The sequence below is a fragment of the Vicugna pacos genome, chromosome 9 (assembly GCF_048564905.1).
Source record: "Vicugna pacos chromosome 9, VicPac4, whole genome shotgun sequence".
Taxonomy (NCBI): domain Eukaryota; kingdom Metazoa; phylum Chordata; class Mammalia; order Artiodactyla; family Camelidae; genus Vicugna; species Vicugna pacos.
Genome location: NC_132995.1, coordinates 6,133,707 through 6,151,580, shown reverse-complemented (window position 1 = coordinate 6,151,580; position 17,874 = coordinate 6,133,707). Strand labels below are relative to the sequence as shown.

Sequence of the window (17,874 nt, the reverse complement as noted above, 5' to 3'; positions counted from 1 at the left end):
TTGGTTGAATGCAGATAAAACTGAGAGTCTTTTAAAATTAAATTATATTAAATTTAAATTTTATTTTTTAACATTTTTATTGTGATCTGCTTCCTGTACACTAAACTACACATATTTCAGATGTACACTTTGATGGATTTTGATAGATGTATACACCAATGAAACCACTACCACAATCAAGATAGCCAACATTTCCATCACTCCCCAAAAGGTGCAATTTTCAAATTCCCAATTTATCCCTTTCTACCCCCTTAAACCCCTGGTGACCATAAGTTTATTCTCTATGTCTGTGAGTCTGTTTCTGTTTTGTAGAGAAGTTTGTTTGTGTCCTTTTTTTTAGATTCCACATGTAAGTGATATCATATGCCATTTTTCTTTCTCTTTCTGGCTGACTTCACTTAGAATGATGATCTCCAGGTCCATTCATGTTGCTGTAAATGGCATTATTTATTTTTTATGGTTGAGTGGCATTCCATTGTGTGTGTGTGTATACATATAATATATGTATACATATAATATAATATATATATTACATCTTCTTTATCTAGTCATCTGTTGATGGACAAATCTGAGAATCTTGAACTTTTTCTGTTCCTACACAGGCTGCCAACTCATTCTCCACTCCACTTTCCAGCAAAGTTCATCAAAAGAGTAGCCTAAACCCACTGTCTCTAAATCTTTGCCTTCTATTCTCTCTCTCTGTCTTGTGCAACCTCTTCATATATTTTTATTTTTACTTATTTTTTTAATGGAGGTACTGGGGATTGAACCCAAAACCTCATGTTTGCTAAGCACACGCTGTGCAACTGAGCTATACCCTCTCCCCGCCTGCCATGCTCTCTTTAATACACTCTTTCAGGCTTTCCCCACCACAAGTCCACTGAAAGTACTCTTGTAATTTAATCCAATGGTCAGTTTCTCAGTCCTCATCTTAGCTGACCTACAGAAGCATTTGATTCAGTTGACTGCTCCCTCCTCATTAATAAACTCTCTTTACTGTCTGCCTGGACATCACGTTCGTTGAGTTTTCTTCCTACCTCACTGGTTACTCCTCTTCAGTCTCCACTGTGAATTCTTCCAGTTATCCCAAGCTTCTGAACTTTGGAGTTCCCCAGGACTGTGGTTTTTGTTTCTTTGTTTCCCCCTTTAAAAATATATGCTCATCCTTTCAATGGTCTCATTCAATGTCGTGGCTTTAATGGTTTCCATATTTGTATGTCCAGATCCTACCTCCTTCCCTAATTCAAAAGTCAGCTGCCTACTCAGTCTAAATGCATAGATGTCTTAAAAGCATCTTGAGCTTAACATTCACATGCCAGTTCTGAGCTTACTTGACATCCGATATATTTCTTTGCCTTTTCCATTATCTGTTCTGTATCACACAGACCCTACAGGATCTTCTCCGAGGTTCTGTATGTCAGCCAGCTTCCACTGGCTTCAACCAATGGGAGAAGCATTGGCAGGAGATAGAATGATGTAGTAGAGAGATGACATGGCATTTCTTCCTCTCCCTCTCTGCTTCAGGGTGCTTCTCTGGAATCGGCTGCAGCTCTTACAGACAGATCTGCAGTGATTTCCGCTTCCATCAGGAAACCTGTCCCTGGACTCTGATAACATCATTTCCTCTGTTTGTCCTTTCAGCCTAGGGACGGTAGTCACTTTCTGCTGATGCCAATCTCTGGTTTCCCTCAACATCCCCCTTTAGCCCTTCAGGTCTTTCATCACCCATGGAACCAGTCTCCTATATCAAGTTCTATTTCAGATGTTCACAGTAGTTGAGTATTAACTGCTGTGGTTCTTGGTGCAAAGAATGGCCTCAGGAAACAGATCCCCAAGATGGGATTCTGGGATTAGGTTGTTTATCTGCTTGCGCTTTAACGAAGTGGTATCTTCGCAGTTAGAAAACAGGATTATAGTTGTCCCTAGAATACACTGTCTCTAGGAGGAATGTGTAATGTGTTGCAATACTGGTTCTTTTCCCCACTAACTATGTACCCTTATGTAAATAATTTATCCTCTCTGGACCTATTTCTTCCTCTGTATCTTCTTCAGTTTGGGCTGCTCTAACAAAATACTCAGTAGTTTAAACAACAATTTATTTCTCGCAGTTCTGGAGGCTGGGAAGTCCCAGATCAAAGTGCTGGCAGATTTAGTGTCTGGTGAAAAGCCTGCTTCCTTGTTTGCAGATGGCTGCCTTCTTGCTGTGTCCTCATATGGCGGCGGGAGTCAGAGAGGCTGTCTTTTCTAAAAAGAGTGCTCCTTCCATGGGTAGGCTCCACCCTCATGACCTCATCTGATCACCTCCCAGTGCCCCACCTCCAAATACCACCACAGTGGGGATGAGGGTTTCATCGTGTGAATTTTGAAGGACACATACAGTCCATTGCACTCTGTAAAATGAAAAGTGATTATTCATCCTCTGAAGGAATTTAGATCTGCCAGCAGTTCCTATCTTGTGGGTACAAATGAAACTGCATTAATGAATCTCCAATCTGCTAGCTCCAAATCTATAAATCAACTAGCAAGAAGTAACATTTTTATAATATCTTATAAACCATGAATATGATATAATTCTCCATTCATTAAGGTCTGTAACTTTTCTCAATAATGTTTTAAAGTTGGGTGTAGAGATTGTGGCATATCTTTTGTTGGGTTCCTAGACATTTTTTAGTTTTATGCTATGTAGAACTAGCACCTTTAAAACTTTTTCATTTTTTAACCTTTTATCATGGGCATACAGAAATCATTTTTTAAAATCTTTTTTAAAATGAAAAAAAAAGTGTTTGGAAGGGTGGTAATTAGGTTTTATTTATTTTCAGGGGAGGTACTGCTAAGCATGCACTCTACCACTTGAGCTATACCCTCCCTGCCAAAATCATTTTTTTATATTCACCTTTTATTCAGCTTCCTTGCTAAACTCACTAATTTTTAGTAATTTATTCTATTGGATTCCTTGTGATTCTCTATATGCATAGATATGCCATCTCAGAATAATGTTTTCTTCCTTCCTTATCTTTGTACTGTTTCTTCTCTTACCTTACTGCCATGGTGTTAGAAGAATAGGGGTTACCTTTGGGGTAGAAGGAAAGGGTAGTGATTGGGGTTCAAGAACTGCTAGTCAGGTGCAGTTTCCAAATCTTGGTGGTGGTTACATGTCCATTCCATGATGATTCATTGAGCTGTACACTTCTAACTTGTGAACTTTTCTGTTTATATTATACTTGAACTATAAGTTTAAAAATTGCATTGGTGTGGTAGTTTAGAACATGCCCACAAATGGACATTCTTTTCAAAATATGGCTGCAAATTCTTTGATACACCCTGTGAGTATGATCTGGAGTTGGTGACTTAATTCTAAAGAATACAGGAAGAGAAAATGATGGTTTGCAGCTTCCAAGACTAGGTCATTAAAGGCACTGTAGCATCCTGCTTGTTCTTAGATTGCTTGCCCTGGAGGAAGTTAGCTACCATGAGAAACTGAGGCCTCCAACCAAAAGCCATATGAGTGCACTATCTTGGAAGTGTCACCTCCAGCCAAGTCAAGCCTTCAGATGACAGCAGTTCCAGCTGACATCCTGACTGCAAACTCATGAGGACTCTGAGCCAGAACCATCTGGCTAGGCCACTCCCATATTCCTGATCCTCAGAAATTGTGAGATAATACAGTGTACCATCATCAGCATCTCTCTGGAAACCATGATACCCTGTTGGCTGAGGATCAAGTCATAGCACAGAGGCTGGTGCATGGTGTGAGTGCAATTTATTAGCCCTCTTTTGGTGCCAAAAAGGAGACAGAATTCATGCCAGCATGAGGGGCCCATTTATTGTTCAGGGGTTGGGCCCTCACGTTTTGGGGGATTCCCTCCCCCACTTCCTCCCCCCATTGTCCCTGTGGACCCCTCAAGTGGCAGGTTGCTGAGTTGATCGTGGAGGGAACACATCTTCAAGTGGAGATAGTCCAGAGCGGCCACCTTCTCCCTGTCATGAGTAGGGAGTTAGGGCTGGTGATGCCAGATGCCATGGGGCTGGAGTGGAAGGAGGTGGGGACTCAGGCCCTTTCCCCAAGACCTCACCCTCCTCCCATGCCCTCAGCCTCCTTCCTCACTCCGGCTTCATCTTGTCTGTCAGCAGCAGGTTCTTGGCCCGCAAGGCTTCGTCTTGGGCCAGCCGAAGGGTGGAGCTCAGGGCCTCTGCCCTGACGTGTTTGGCCAAGGCCTGGCGCTCCAGCTCCTGGGGAGAGGAGTGTAGGCGCGGCTGGGCTTGTCGGACTGGGCTGGGGGTGGAGGGGGATCTGGATCGCGGAGCGCAAGGGGCAGGGTCCCGTGGGGCCCACATTCCTCCCCCAGGGTATCCCATCATGTCTTGAGCCTGAGACTGATCCCCAACGTCCCACAATGCCCTGGCCTTCCAGATTCCATTGTGCACTAGATTCCATTGTGTCTGACCCACTGTCTGTCTCCCGTTGCCCGGCCTTCTTTGTCCCCGTTGGCACTAAAACAGCATCAATCATATTGTCGCCTCATGCCCATCATGCATTTGATGTCTGAGTCCCAGTATCCCATCACGTGATGACCTTCTATGTCCCATAATTCACAGGACCTGACATCTCCTTATCTATTAGGCCAGGCTCTCTGTCATAGTAATAGTCCTTAGTGCCCTGGTTCTCTATATCCCACAATGAGCCCATGTCCTATCATGTCTTAGTCCTATAGCTCTGCCTCATAATGTCCCTTACTGCCTGACTTGTCTGTCTCACCCACGACAACTTCTAGCCTATCATACATTAGGCCAGTAGCCAATAATATACTAAATCTCTTATGTTCAGAATGTGCACTGGTCTCAGGTTCCGTCAGCTACTGGGCTTGAATCTGTGGTCCGATGCCTCATGCAGAGCTGTGGTTCCATTTCCCATAATGCATTACCTTAACTGTGACCTCTCTTCGCTGGGTCCCCTGTCTGACCTCAGTGATCCCATATAATGTATTGCCTCTCTTAAGGTCCACAGAAAATCCAGCTTATATTCCACGAAGCTATAGACTGGTGTTTGTCTCCTGTGTCCCACAATGCACCAGATCCAACATCCCATCATGCTTTGGGCCCAAGTCCATCACCCAAGGTTCCATGATGACTGACTTTTGACTCACTAACTGCCAAACTGCTTTCCCCTGCCCCCATCCTAATGCATTAGCCAAGTGTTCCCCCAACACCTGCAGCCCACAGCTCACCCTTCCCATCCTGCCACGCACCAGAAGTATCCTTGTGCCTGGGGCTCCCCTCCCCCTGCCCTGACTGAAAAGTGGGGCATAGTGGCCCGTGGTCCCTGGTACCAGAATCTTCTTGTGTAGCCTCTGGCAGCTGGGGCAGGCAGGTGCCAGGCCCCTCTGCTTCACCTCATCCACTAGCGGGGTCAACGCTCGCTCCAGCAGCTGCTGCAAGGACTCTGTGGACAACTGCTGCCCCTGGCTGGGGGAGGGGTAGTCAACAGGTGAAAGAGGCCTAGAATTAACTCCATTCCCAGGATGCCGCATGCCCACCTGCCCAGCCTCCACCTGGGTCCCATTCCCACTATGCACCTACGCAACCTTCCCACCATGCACTGGGGCCAACCTACAGTGTATTAGGCATCCCTTAGTTTCCACAGCATGGAGAATACCCTCAGTGCCTGAGGATTCCCATTTCCAATGGGCATCAACGGCCCTCAGTTCATCAAAAACTCACATTTCCCACACTGCACTAGTTAAAGCTGATCCCAAGTTGTATTGGAATTTCCGCTCCCTCCTACCCTTCCGAATATGGATCAAGCATGATATCCCTTAGCCTTCCAATACCCCAAGGTCTTACTTCCCTACAATGCACTGGGAAACCCTACCTCCCATCAAGTACCACTTCCTAAAGTCCTCACAATGTACTGGAAACCCAGGATGCATGAAATGTATCAAGTCTTTCTCGCGTTCCATGAAACACTGACTTCACCTTGTGGGGAGGGAAGAAATGTGACTCCCATAATGCAGCAGGATTGGCCCATCCTACAATACACGGGGATGCCCTGTCTCCCACAATGAATTTCCCACCCCACTCTAGCTAAAGTCTCATCTCCTTCAGTGCTTTTCAGAATGTACCTGGAGCCAGACTCTGCCCCCTTACCTGGCGCAGCGGGCACAGGAGCCTTGGGAGGCCCGATCCAGGTTCATGGAGAGGTCAGACCCTCTTCGAGAGCTCTGAAATTGCCGCCCCAGCGCCTCCAGAATTGGTTTTACTGGGCCCAGCCCCTCCAGTTCGTTCCTCAGTGAAGCCACAGACACTGCTGACCGCTCCACCCTGAGGCGTGAGAGTAAGAAGAGCAGCGAGGTCGCCTCTCCAACAGTGTAGAGGTATTCCCGATTTTTGAAAGTTTCCTTTACCCACTTTACTTTTGTGAAAGACCTACATTAGTGCCTGTTTTTACTAACCAAAAGAAATCCAAAGAGGATTTTCGCTTTTATGAAAAAAGACAAAAGGCATTTGTTTTGTAGCAAGCTGTTACAGAAGCAGCAAGAGCGGCACATCTAACTCCTCTGGGAATGACATTCAGTGTCTCCGCCTCAAGGCACCATAGCTTTGGACTGTGTTGTTTATAAGCATCTGCGCTTTATCTCGATTTATTTTGTGCATCTGTTAGGAAGACGTATCCTAAGGGTAATCGCTTCTTCGCTTTATGCCATTTTGGCTTACATAAGGTTTCACGGAACTACTCTACTTTCAGAGAGCTGGAAACCTGCAGTCCTAGCAAGGCTCCACCCAAGATTAGCCCAGCACCCGGGTCTCCATCCCGTTTGCAATACCCGGCCCTGCCTTGCTTCTCTCTGTTCTGATTGGTCCCTCCTTTTGCATTTTAATGTTAGAAAGCTCCTCCCTGTTCTCTAATTGGTTTCTCCTTTGCTTACTTGGCTCCTCTCCTTGTCCTTTTTAGGTAGGGAACTTACCTCTAATTGGTTCCGCCCCTCAGTCTTTATTGGGTATGACACGCCCCTCCCTACTCTAATTGGAGCTTCCGCCTGTCAGTATATGGTCTCCCCTAATTGGCTCATCCCTATCCCTCAAGGCCCCGCCCTCCCACGTCCCCACGCGGTCCGCGGCTTGGGCCCTTACATGGTGCACAGCTCGTCAGCCCGACCCCGCAGCTCCTGCAGGCCCCGTGCAGTCTGCGCCTGATCACGCTGCGCCCGCTCCCACTGGCCCAGGAAGACGTCAAGCCTGCCGCCCAGGCCCCCGAGCAGCCGCAGGGCCTCCTGCACAGCCCCCTCCTCCTGATGCCACCGGGCGGTCAGCGAGGACACCTCTCTCCTGGAGGGGCAGAGGTAAGGAACGGGTCAGGGATAGATTTGGACACGCTCCGATCGTCCCCACCCACCAAAGCTAACCCATGGCGCTGGACCCACCCAGGACCCAAATTCTCTAGTCCTGTCCATTTCTTGGAATCCTCCCATATCCTCCAGAATCCCGCCTCTATCTCCTTATCAGGTATCTTGGCCTGTCTTCGTCCTGCCTTCCAGCTCCACATCTACTCTAGACACTGCCTTCTCAAGATAACCGCTCGGATGTCCTTCTGGAGTCTGGAGCTTGCAAAACTTTCCACCTCCCCAAACCCACCCACCTCATTTTCATCAGATGCAGATCTCTTTGCCGCCAGCCCTCTACTCAAAACTCAGTTCTTCCAAGTCTAGCCCTTCTGGGACACCGCCCCCAGAACACTCCCTCCAAGGAGTGTGCCACCCGCTGGGCCCACCACTGGATCCCACTCACCTCAGCTCCTCAAGGCCGGCAGAGACCTTCTGAAACTCCTGCTCACTCACAGTGGGGCCCTCCCCTGCCCGGGGTCCCATTCCCCAGCCACCTGGGGCCAGGCCTCGCGGTCGTGGGGGTTCGTCAGGACTCCCTGGTGGGCCAGAGCAGCCGGGGGGCTGGGCGGTGGGTCCCAGGCCATGCCGGGAGAGGCCGGCCTCCAGCTTCTGCTCCAGCGCCTGCAGCTCGGCCTCCTGCCTCCTAGGCGTCTCATCCTGCAGTTGCTGCTGGAGGTAGCGCAGCTTCTCCTGGGCCAGGAAGGAGGGCAGGGTTAGGGCACCAGGCCCTTTGCCTCCCACAGCCACCACCTCCACCCTCAAATCCGCCTAGTGAATTCTCGAGATTGGAAAGTAAATGTATGTGGGGACAGGATACTGGAAAGTCCCACTTGAAATCTAAGTGGACTCTTGCTTGCTGTAACTAGGGAGGGATGTCTCACTGAAAGCCTAGCTAGAGTCCAACTCAGCCTCTGAATGCCTGCCTCCTGTCTCCAACTGGCCCTCCACCCCTGCCTCCAAATCCTCCAAGGTGTCAGATTCCAGTCCCTCCTGTTTAGGAAGAACAATTGAAGCTTCTCCACCATTTTGTTGGGAAATGAGTGGGTATGTAGACTGGACGAGCAGTCCCACTCAAAGTCCGACATGCTTCCTTCTCTCCCGGACTTGAATATGACTGTGCATGGAGAAGCGTGACCATGAACACAAAGGGGCAGTGCGGTGGTGGTGGTGGTGGTGGTGGTGGTGGTGACAGGGCGGGAAGTCCCACCTAAAGTCTACCTCAAGTACCTCCTGTGTCTGATTCCCATCCCCAGACCCTCGGGCCCCTCCGCCTTACCTCCAGCAGGGCAGAGTTCTGCTTCAGGACGTTGGTTTTTATTTCAGCATCTTCCACCGACCGGGTCACCTTCCTGCAGTTCTCCTGGGTCAGGACACCAGGGCGGGGGCCCTGCCTTCCCATTCCAGTTCCGCCTCCCAACCCTTACTCTCGCTATTTTCCATACAGGCTCCACCCCGTGTCTGAGACACGCCCCCTTCTCCCCTACCTTCTGCCTTCCGCTGATTGGTCTGCCCTTTACTCGCCTGGTTCCCTTTGCTAAAGGTATGGTTCTTCCTCAGATCTCTCCCATGCTCCCTTCACCCCACGCCGCTCCTGCCCCGCAAGCAGCTCACCTTGAGTTGACTACAGTACCCTTCAAGTTCTTCTGCCTCTTGCCGCCTTCTCTCTAGATTCTCGCTCAGCACCGAACACTCACTCTGGAGCATGGAAAGGAGGAGGGCCTTGAGGAGACACCTCATGGGGAGGAGAGGCAGGAAGGTCCCTTTTCCTTCTGAGCCTCAGTCTCCCCAGCTGGGCTATGGGTGCACCGAGTTGGACGCGGCTCTGGAGGAAGAGGACGTGTTGGGGAGGGGCTGTCCTCACACCTGCAGCGTCTGCACGTGCTGGTTAACCCGCGTAGTCTTTTCCTTCAAACTGGTGATGGAGTCTTTGGCACGGACCAACCCACTGTTGACCCCAGTCTGGGAGAAGAATGGGAGACAGGTGAGTCACTGGGTGTGTGGGAGCACACCCCAACCTCAAGAAAAAAATCTAGAACTGAATTTACACCTTGATTCTGCCCTGGAATAACTGTGGGATTTGAGGCCAGGGCTGCGTGTCTTTGATTCTTGTAATTTTGCTTCATAAAGCCAGGGGGCAGACTCATTTTCTTCTTTGTGGATGGGAAGAAAAATAAGTAGGGTCCAGGAAAGAGTAGGGGTGGGGAGAGTGCTCAGACATGTGGGAGAACGAGGATGGTCTTAACCTGAGATAAATGCCTTTGGGGTCCACAGACAAATAAGATAAAAATGTGATATATTATGCAATGGAATACTATTCAGCCATAAAAAATAATGCCATTTGCTGCAACATGGATAAACCTAGAGATTATCATATGAAGTAAGTCAGAGAAAGACAAATACCGTATGATATCACTTACATGTGGAATCTGAATAAACAGCACAAATGAACTTATTTACAAAACAGAAAACAAATTTACGGTTACCAAAGGGGAAAGGCAGGGGAGGGATAAATTAGGAGTTTGGGATTTGCAGATACAAACTACTATATATAAAATAGATAAACAACAGGGTCCTACTGTATTACACAAGGAACTATAGTTAATATCTTGTAATAATCTATAATGAAAAAGAATATGAAACATAATATATATAAATGTATAATTGAATCACTATGCTGTACACCAGAAACTAACACAACATTGTAAATAGCAATACTTCAATTTAAAAAAAAGGTAACTGTTAAAATACATGCTCTGTCTTTCTCTTCAGGCAGTTCTAAAGATAAACCACCTTCCAGATATAAGCACTCACTATGCACCAAGCCAATCACTTACCCACCTTCTTCCCTTTTATTCCTCACAACCAAACCCCTTGAAGTTATTTGGCCCATTTTGCAAGTGAGGCAAATGAGGCTCGGAGAGGGGATGTCCCTTGTACTCCCAGGTACACAGCATAGGAGGTGGCTTTGTCAGAATTTTACCTAGAGCCTTTGTTTTAAATCATGACACCATATGGCCTTTGATTATTGCAAACTTATATCACCATAAAATGCCTTGTGACTCCTGTCAAACAAACTGGCTCAGAAGGGATGCATGTGATAGGATCCACTCTCCTCTCTTCTACATTTATAGAAGAGTTAGCCTGGCACGTGACTGCCCAGGTAAGGCTATATTTCCCAGGCTCCCTTGCAGCCAGGTGTGGCCATGTGACTAAGCCCTGGCCAATGGAATGTGAATGGAAATAATATAGGCAATTTCCAAGTCATGCCTTTAATAAAGGGGGGGAAAACATCCCCCTTTCTCTCTCCCTGCTGGCTGGAAGGCACAGTTGATGGCTAAAGCCAGAGCAGCCATCTTGGACCAAGAGATGGAGGACACAAGATAAAAGAAATTGATACACCAGAAAGTAATACAACATTGTAAAGCAACTATAGTTCAATTATAAACAAAACAAAATATCACAGAATAATTAAAGGAAAGAAGACTGAATCTTCAACACTGTAGAGCCGCCGTACTCAGTTCTAACCCCTTATGAATACTTATATATGTGAGTGAGACAACATTTTCTCTCGTTTACACTATGCTATGTTGGGTCTTTTTGTTACCAAATTTATGACTTGATAGTTCAGCCTCCAGAATACAGGCACCTGTAACCTGCTGCATTTGAAGAGCAGACCTGCTGTACCTGAGAATTTTATGTGAGAAATAAACTAACCTGCTTAAACAGATATTTTGGTTTCTTTCACAGTCTCTGAACTAATACACAAAGAAAAAAGGACAAATTTCCTCCACTGTAAGATGAAAACAACATCACATTTCTTGCATGACTGCTCTAGAGAACAAGGGAGATAAGGAGTGTTGTGTTAAGGTGACATCGGCACAATGGCAGAGTCAAGAACCCCCCAATTCCACCCCTCCATAAAAAACAGTGAAAAAACTGGCCGAAACGATAAAAGTCAAGTCTTTGAGAAGATTATAACAGTTATAAACATATATGCACCTAATAGAGCTTGAAAACATGTAAAGCAAAAACTGACAGAATTGAAGGGAGAAATCGACAATTTAACAATTATGTTTGGAGACTTCAATATAACACTTTCAAGAATGGGTAGAACAACTAGAGAGTAAGTCAGCAAGGAGACAGGGCACTTGAACACTATAAACCTAGCAGACATGTACAGAATTCTTCACCCAATGGCAGAATACACATTCTTCTCAAGTGCACATGAAACATTCTCCATATGGTACAAGATTGACCATATGTTAAGTCACAAAACAAGTCTTAATATGTTTAAAACGATTGAGATCATACACATTATGTTTTCTGACCTCAGTGACTTCAGTAGAGTGAAATTAGGAATGAATAGCAGAAAGAAATCTGGGGGACTCACAAATACATGGAGATTAAATAGCACACTCATAAACAGCCAGTGGGTAGAAGAAATCACAAGAGAAATTATACTTTGAAATGAGGGGAAATGAAAACACAACAAACCAATACTTACAGGATGCAGCAAAGGCAATACTTTGAAGGAAATCTAGAGCTGTAAATACCTACATCCAAAAAGAACTCCTAATCAGCAACCCAGCCTTCCACCTTAAGAAACTAGAAAAAGAGCCAATTAAACCCAAAACTAGCAGAAGGAAATTATAAAGATTAGAGCGGGAAAAAAATAGAGAATGGAAAAACAGGAAATAAAAATCAGCAAAACCAGAAGTTGGCTTTTGAAAAGATCAACAAAATTGACAAATCTTTAACTAGATTGACCACAAAAAAGAGGAAGAAGACTCAAATTACTAAAGCCAGGAAGGAAAGAGGGGACATTACTACCAATCTTACAGAAAGAGAAAGGATTATAAGGGAATGCTATGAACAATTGTATGTCATCAGATTCGATAACCTAAATGAAATGGAAAAATTCCTAGCAAAACATAACCTACCAAAACTAACTCAAGAAGAACTAGGACATCTGAATAGACCCACAGCAGAGAGGTTGAGTTAGTAATTAAGAAACTTCCAACAAAGAAAGCCCAGATAACTTCATTGGTGAATTCTACCAATTATGTTAAAAAGAAGTGCTACGAATCCATCTCAAATTCTCCACCAAAAAAAAAAAAAATAGGAGGGAACAGTTCCTAACTAACTCACTCTATGAGGCCAATGTTACCAAAAACAAAGGCATCACAAGATAATAAAACTACAGCCCAATATTCCTTCTGAAAATGGATACAAAGTTTTCAACAAAATACTAGCAAACCAAATCCAGCAGTATATAAGAATTATACGCCATGCCAAGTAGGATTTATCCCAGGAATGCAAGATTGGTTCAACATGAAAATTAGCCTATGTAATATAATGTATTAATAGAATGCAAGGTCCTCAACATGTATGATCAAAAAGACAGCAAATAACCAGTATTGGTGAGGATGTGGGGAAAAGGGAACCCCTGTGCGCTGTTGGTGGGAATGTAAATTGGTACAGCCACTATGGAAAATAGTATGGAGAGTCCTCAAAAAATAAAAAATTAGCTATCATCTGATCCAGCAACTCCACTCTTAGCTATTTATCTAAAGAAGACAAACGCACTAATTTGAAAAGATATATGGACTCCTCTGTTCATTAATTAAAAAAACTGAGATATGGAAGCACCTAAATGCCCACTGATTAATGAATGAATAAAGAAGATACAATGTGTATATACATAACATATATGTATGTATATAGGCCATAAGAAATAGAAATTTGGGGGAAAAAACATAATCATGTCAATGGATAGAGAAAAAGCATTTGACAAAGTCCAGCACCTTTTCATGACAAAAACATTCAACAAGCTAAAAGTACAAAGGAAATCTGCATCCTGGCAAAGGGCATCCCCCCAAAAAATTAATTAAAAAACCAATAAAAGCTCCATAAAATCATGGTAGTTTAAAATATGTCCATAAAACTCTTTGATGCTCTTTTAAAATGTGAAGTCTTATTCCCATCACATGACTGTACTTAGTGACTCATACCTAGTAAATAGAATAAGGCAGAAGTGATGGTCCGCGACTTAAGAAACTAGTTCAGAAAAGGTACTGTGGTTTCCTTCTTGCTCTCTCTTGCTCTGGGGAATGATAGCGGCCATGTCCTAAGCAGCTACCTATGGAGAGGCCCATGTGGCAAGGAACTGAAGCCTCCAACCCAGAGCCATGTGAGTGCGCCATCCTGGAAGCACAATCTCCAGCCCCAGTCAAGCCTGCAGATGAATGCAGCCCTTGCCAAAATCTTGACTACGATTCATAAGAGACCCTAAGCCAGAAGCACCCAGCTATGCCACTCCAGGTCTGTTGTTTTAAGGTTGGGGATCATTTGTTTCACAATAGCTAGCCAGTACACAAAGTGATATTTTTAAATGGACCCAGAATATCTTAGGTTTCCTGTAGGTAGCTGTTCTGGGAAACTAGAGAAGCAGGTTCTGGTGTCAACTCAGTTCCCTCACTTACTAGCTGTATGACCTCAGGAAGGGGACTTGACCTCTCTAAGCCTCTGCTTCCCTACCTGTAAAATGGAAATGGGGCTAATAGCTACCTTCTCAGGGCTGCCGTTGGCAGGAACACAGGTTGGCTGAGAAAGGCTCTTAGTTTATACTTGGCAAAAGAGAGAAGGCAGTGGGGGTCACTGGAGGTGAGTTTTAGCTTCACTTAGAGCAGACTTGGGAAATGGTGAAGGCAGAGCTGTTAGTCTTGGTGGAAAAGTGAATGGCATGATACTGGGGGTGGGGGTGGGGTGGCCAGACCTGAGGATAAATCCCTCCTTGGCCACTCACACGCCGTGCAACTGGGCAATCCCATTTCCCACTCCAAACCTGCCTCAGTTTCCTTTCTTGTCCAATAGGATTGATGATACCTTGCTCAGATGGTGGTGAGGAAGAGTCAAACAAGATGACACGGTCAATAAGCCAAGCACAGTGATAACTGTCAGGACCATTAAAATTAATGACAACAGGACAGGACCCCCCAGCTGTCTCAGGGAAGTCTGCAGAAAGCAGGGCAAGTTCCATGCAGGGCTCGAAAGACCTACCGTGGCCATCGCTGCTTGGAGGCACTGACCTTCCCAGAAAAGAATAACCTCTCCTCACTTGCATCCTTTGGGCTTGTAAAGATGTCAGAGCTTACGACAGGAGGCAAAGCTGTCTGCTTCACCATTCTTTAGCTGCCCCTCCATCTAGTCTGGGACTTATCACCCTTACCCAGGGTCTCCATCACTCCCAGGTCCCCTTCCCTTCCTTTCTAGTTCTCTGTCCCACCTCTCTCTGGATCCTTGGCCCCTGTGTCTCTGGGTCTCTGTCCCCCCACTCTGCCCCCTCCCCTCTGCTCATCTCCAGCTTTCTCTCCTGATGTAGTGCAGGTGCTCAGTGCCAGTCTGGGTTCTTACTGTCCCCCTCCTCACTGTTCCTGCATGTACCCCAAGGTGTTGGCTGTCAGACTTTTTTCCATTATACAGAGAAGGCACCGGAAGCCCCAGAGGCTGATGCTCCCTTCCAGCCCAACTGTGAGCTCACAGCTGCATCTAGCCTTGATCTTGGCTGCCCAGGGCTCTTGTGACAGGCATCACAGTCTGCTGAGGGATGTGACTCAGAAATAGCTCCAGTGGGAGGCAGACCGCTGCAAGTATGCCTGAGTGATGCTCTCACAGAGAGGGGGAGGACATGGTTCTGGCTGGGGGAGGAGATGCCTCCTGGACCATCCATCCCACCTGGACTGTCTCTGCCGCTCCCTTCTCTCCACCTGGTCCTCTTCCCCTGGGCCCTCATCTGGCCTCCTCCCTGGCCTTCCTGACTCCAGTCACTCCCCTCCAAACGTCTCCCACCCAGGCCCAGAGGCATCTCCTAGGGAAAGAAAAGACTTGGGCTTTAGTGTCATACCCGCTAGGCTTCTAGCCCTGGCGTTGCTTCTAAGCTCTCCAATCTTGTAGGGGTCACTCTACCTCTCTCTACCTCATTTATTTTTATTGTCATCTGTAAATTGGGATTTATACCATTTCTTTTGCAGAATTTCTAAACTGAGACCCACCTCCCCACACCCTGACATCTAATAGGTGTTCAGTAAGTGGGAATGGAACTCAACTCCCCCAGAATTGCTCCTGTCCCCTGCCCAGGAACCTTCAATGGCTCCCATTGCCCTCAGGAGAATGCTCATGTTTCTCAGCCTCTGTATCCTCTGCCCCTCCACCCCCAACCAGCCTCATCTCTCTCACACACCATGATCCAGCCAGAAGGACCTTTCCCCCCAATCTCTTTTCAATCCCTATCCTTTTGCATATGCTGTTCCAGCTAGGTGGAACACCCTTCCCAGTATTCTGCCTTCCTTCTGTTCAAGATCCAGTTTATGTGTTGCCTTTTCTAGAAATCCTTCCTTGATCATGGCTGGCTGGGCCAAGGCTTTCCTCTTCCGGGCTCCCCCAGGGACCTCTCCTGCCCCTATCAAGGCAGGGTGCCCCCCAGGCCCTAACTCTTAAGCCTGAGTCTACTACTCAGAAGCTGTGTGACTTTGGGTATGCTATTTAACCTTCTAGGGCCTCAATATCTTCATCTGTGAAATGAGAATAATAATAATAACAACCAACACGTATTCTGTGCATATAGCTCACTGTTGTACTAAACATGAATGAACTACATGTCGTTGTCATGACAACCTCATGAGGTGGGGACGATTCTTTCCAGAACTCTGTCTTGGGTACTACCATATTTCCTGCTCCTAGACTAGTGCCTGGCACATCGTAGGTATTTAAGAAATATTTGTTGAAAGAACAAACACATGTATCTCTATTTTACAGATGAGGAAACTGAGGCTCCTGGAATAAAGAAAGTCCTTGGTAAATGCTAGTGAATCTTATTAGTATCATTATGACTGTGGTTATTGTTAGTGTAATTCCTAGTGTCCATGTCAAGTCCAGCTCAGGGCCTGGCCCAGGAGAAGCCTGGCAGGGGGTAGAGGTTGGTGGGGGAGCTAAAGGACCAAGCTGTAGCATTCCCTACTCTAGTCAGGAATTCTCTAAATTTCCCTAGACCTTGCTCACCTCTCTGTTTTGGCCCAGATTCTGAGGTGGTCCCCTCAGAGAACTCCTATTCATCCATCAAAGCCCAGTTCTAACACTGCCTCCTCCAGGAAGCTTCCCTTGATATCCCTAGCCTGGTTTGAGGCGCCCTTTTCTGGGATCCCTAGTGTTACCTCTATTATGTAATTTATCGCCACTACACTGGGAGCTTTCCCCAGGGCAGGGACCTGGCCCGATCCTTATCTGTGACTCCAGCCTCACCCAGCACATTTAGAAGTGACTGAATGAACAAAAGACCAACTGCCAGGTGGCAGGCATCATTCACTCTGGATGAGACAGATTCATGGCTGACTGTTAGGGAGAGGAAGCAGTTCCTTTGGGCCTCTAAAGGTGACCAGAACCTTCTCATTCCAAGTCAAGAACCCCGCCCCCCATTCCTCAGTATTTGCCTACCACCAGAGTAAGGACCTTCACCTTCCCCAGCCAAGCCGGGGAGGCCCCTCACCAGTATTTCCGTGATGTCTGGGTCATCGGGAGCCCAGGGTGGGGTAGGGGAGGCAGGTGGCACAGGCAGTGCCAGTTGGCTGCTGTCTTCTGTGGTTGAGTCTGTCCCCGAGGAGTCGGTGGGCTCCACGGCGGCCAGGTTGAGCAGGGACACATTGGTGCAGGCTGAGGAACGTTTGAGGTTCAGGCACCAGTGCATTGGCTCATGGGACATGCGAGGCTCCACCCTGGGGAGGAGAAACAGGCAAGAGAGTCAAGATGCAGCTCCAGCAGGGTCTGGCCCTTCCTGCCTCCCCATCTCCACCACCTCCTACTCTTTCTGACTCCAACCTCACCGCCTACTTCTTTCTTCTCCATCTCTGTTCCTATTCTCTTCCACGTTTAGTCCCCTTTCCTTCTGACTTTTCCTCCCTCCCTCCCTCTCTCCATCCTCACTACCTTCTCCCTCTCTGCCTCCCCCACTCTAGATTCCCCCTTCACCACTGCTCCCTTGCCTGCCTCTCCTCTGCCCCGTCCTCTCCTCCCCTCCCCTTCCTCCAGCACCCACGGTGAGACTTGAGCTCTGTTGGAGGCAGCGCTGGGCGCTAGGACCGTCCCCGACAGGGTGCGACAAACCCACCCGTGGAACGACACGGCTTTCTTTTTCTTTGCGATCCCCTTGGCTGGGCTGGTCACCCCCCCAGGAGCCTCGGAGACCAGCTGGGAGCGGCTCTCGACCCCCGCAGGGGGGTCCCCGGCCTCATGGATCTCTTTAGACTGCCAGATTGTCTTTACCACTACGCTCGCCATGGCGTGGGGGACCCTGCTCCCAGGGGCTTCTTCCTCTGAGACTACTCTGACCACTGACCCTCAAAGTCCCCTGTCCCCACAAGTCTACCTCACAAAGGACCCAACCACTGGGCTCTAGGAAGGGGGGTGCGCACAGGTTTTGGCTCATCACATCCCCCCAGAGGGG

At 47.2% G+C, this 17,874-nt stretch overlaps 1 protein-coding gene across 10 annotated transcripts; it reads right to left on the bottom strand.

The window, feature by feature from the left end:
- Positions 1-3,797: 3,797 nt before the first annotated feature.
- TSKS (testis specific serine kinase substrate) lies at positions 3,798-17,772 on the bottom strand. Of its 10 annotated transcripts, none has more exons than XM_072966606.1 (11): positions 17,467-17,772; positions 16,921-17,146; positions 9,243-9,338; positions 8,991-9,074; positions 8,656-8,766; positions 7,783-8,069; positions 7,129-7,323; positions 6,145-6,318; positions 5,328-5,463; positions 4,074-4,273; positions 3,798-3,978 (listed from the first exon to the last, which is right to left on the bottom strand). In XM_072966606.1, exons 1-11 carry the CDS (start codon positions 17,706-17,708, stop codon positions 3,822-3,824), a joined length of 1,908 nt encoding a protein of 635 aa, XP_072822707.1. In that variant the 5' UTR covers positions 17,709-17,772; the 3' UTR covers positions 3,798-3,821. The 10 variants fall into 10 exon arrangements, with proteins under 10 accessions (XP_072822707.1, XP_072822711.1, XP_072822713.1 ...); XM_072966610.1 differs by having other exon boundaries at positions 4,106-4,273; XM_072966612.1 differs by having other exon boundaries at positions 4,074-4,230.
- Between the last annotated feature and the right edge of the window lie 102 nt (positions 17,773-17,874).

Excerpts from the sequence above, each read along its gene's own strand:
- TSKS (XM_072966606.1), bottom strand. The coding sequence starts at position 17,708 with ATGGCGAGCGTAGTGGTAAAGACAATCTGGCAGTCTAAAGAGATCCAT. Across the intron at positions 9,075-9,242 it reads AGCACGTGCAGACGCTGCAG|AGTGAGTGTTCGGTGCTGAG; the intron begins GTGTGAGGACAG and ends TCCATGCTCCAG. Across the intron at positions 3,979-4,073 it reads GCTGAGGGCATGGGAGGAGG|GGAGAAGGTGGCCGCTCTGG; the intron begins GTGAGGTCTTGG and ends TACTCATGACAG.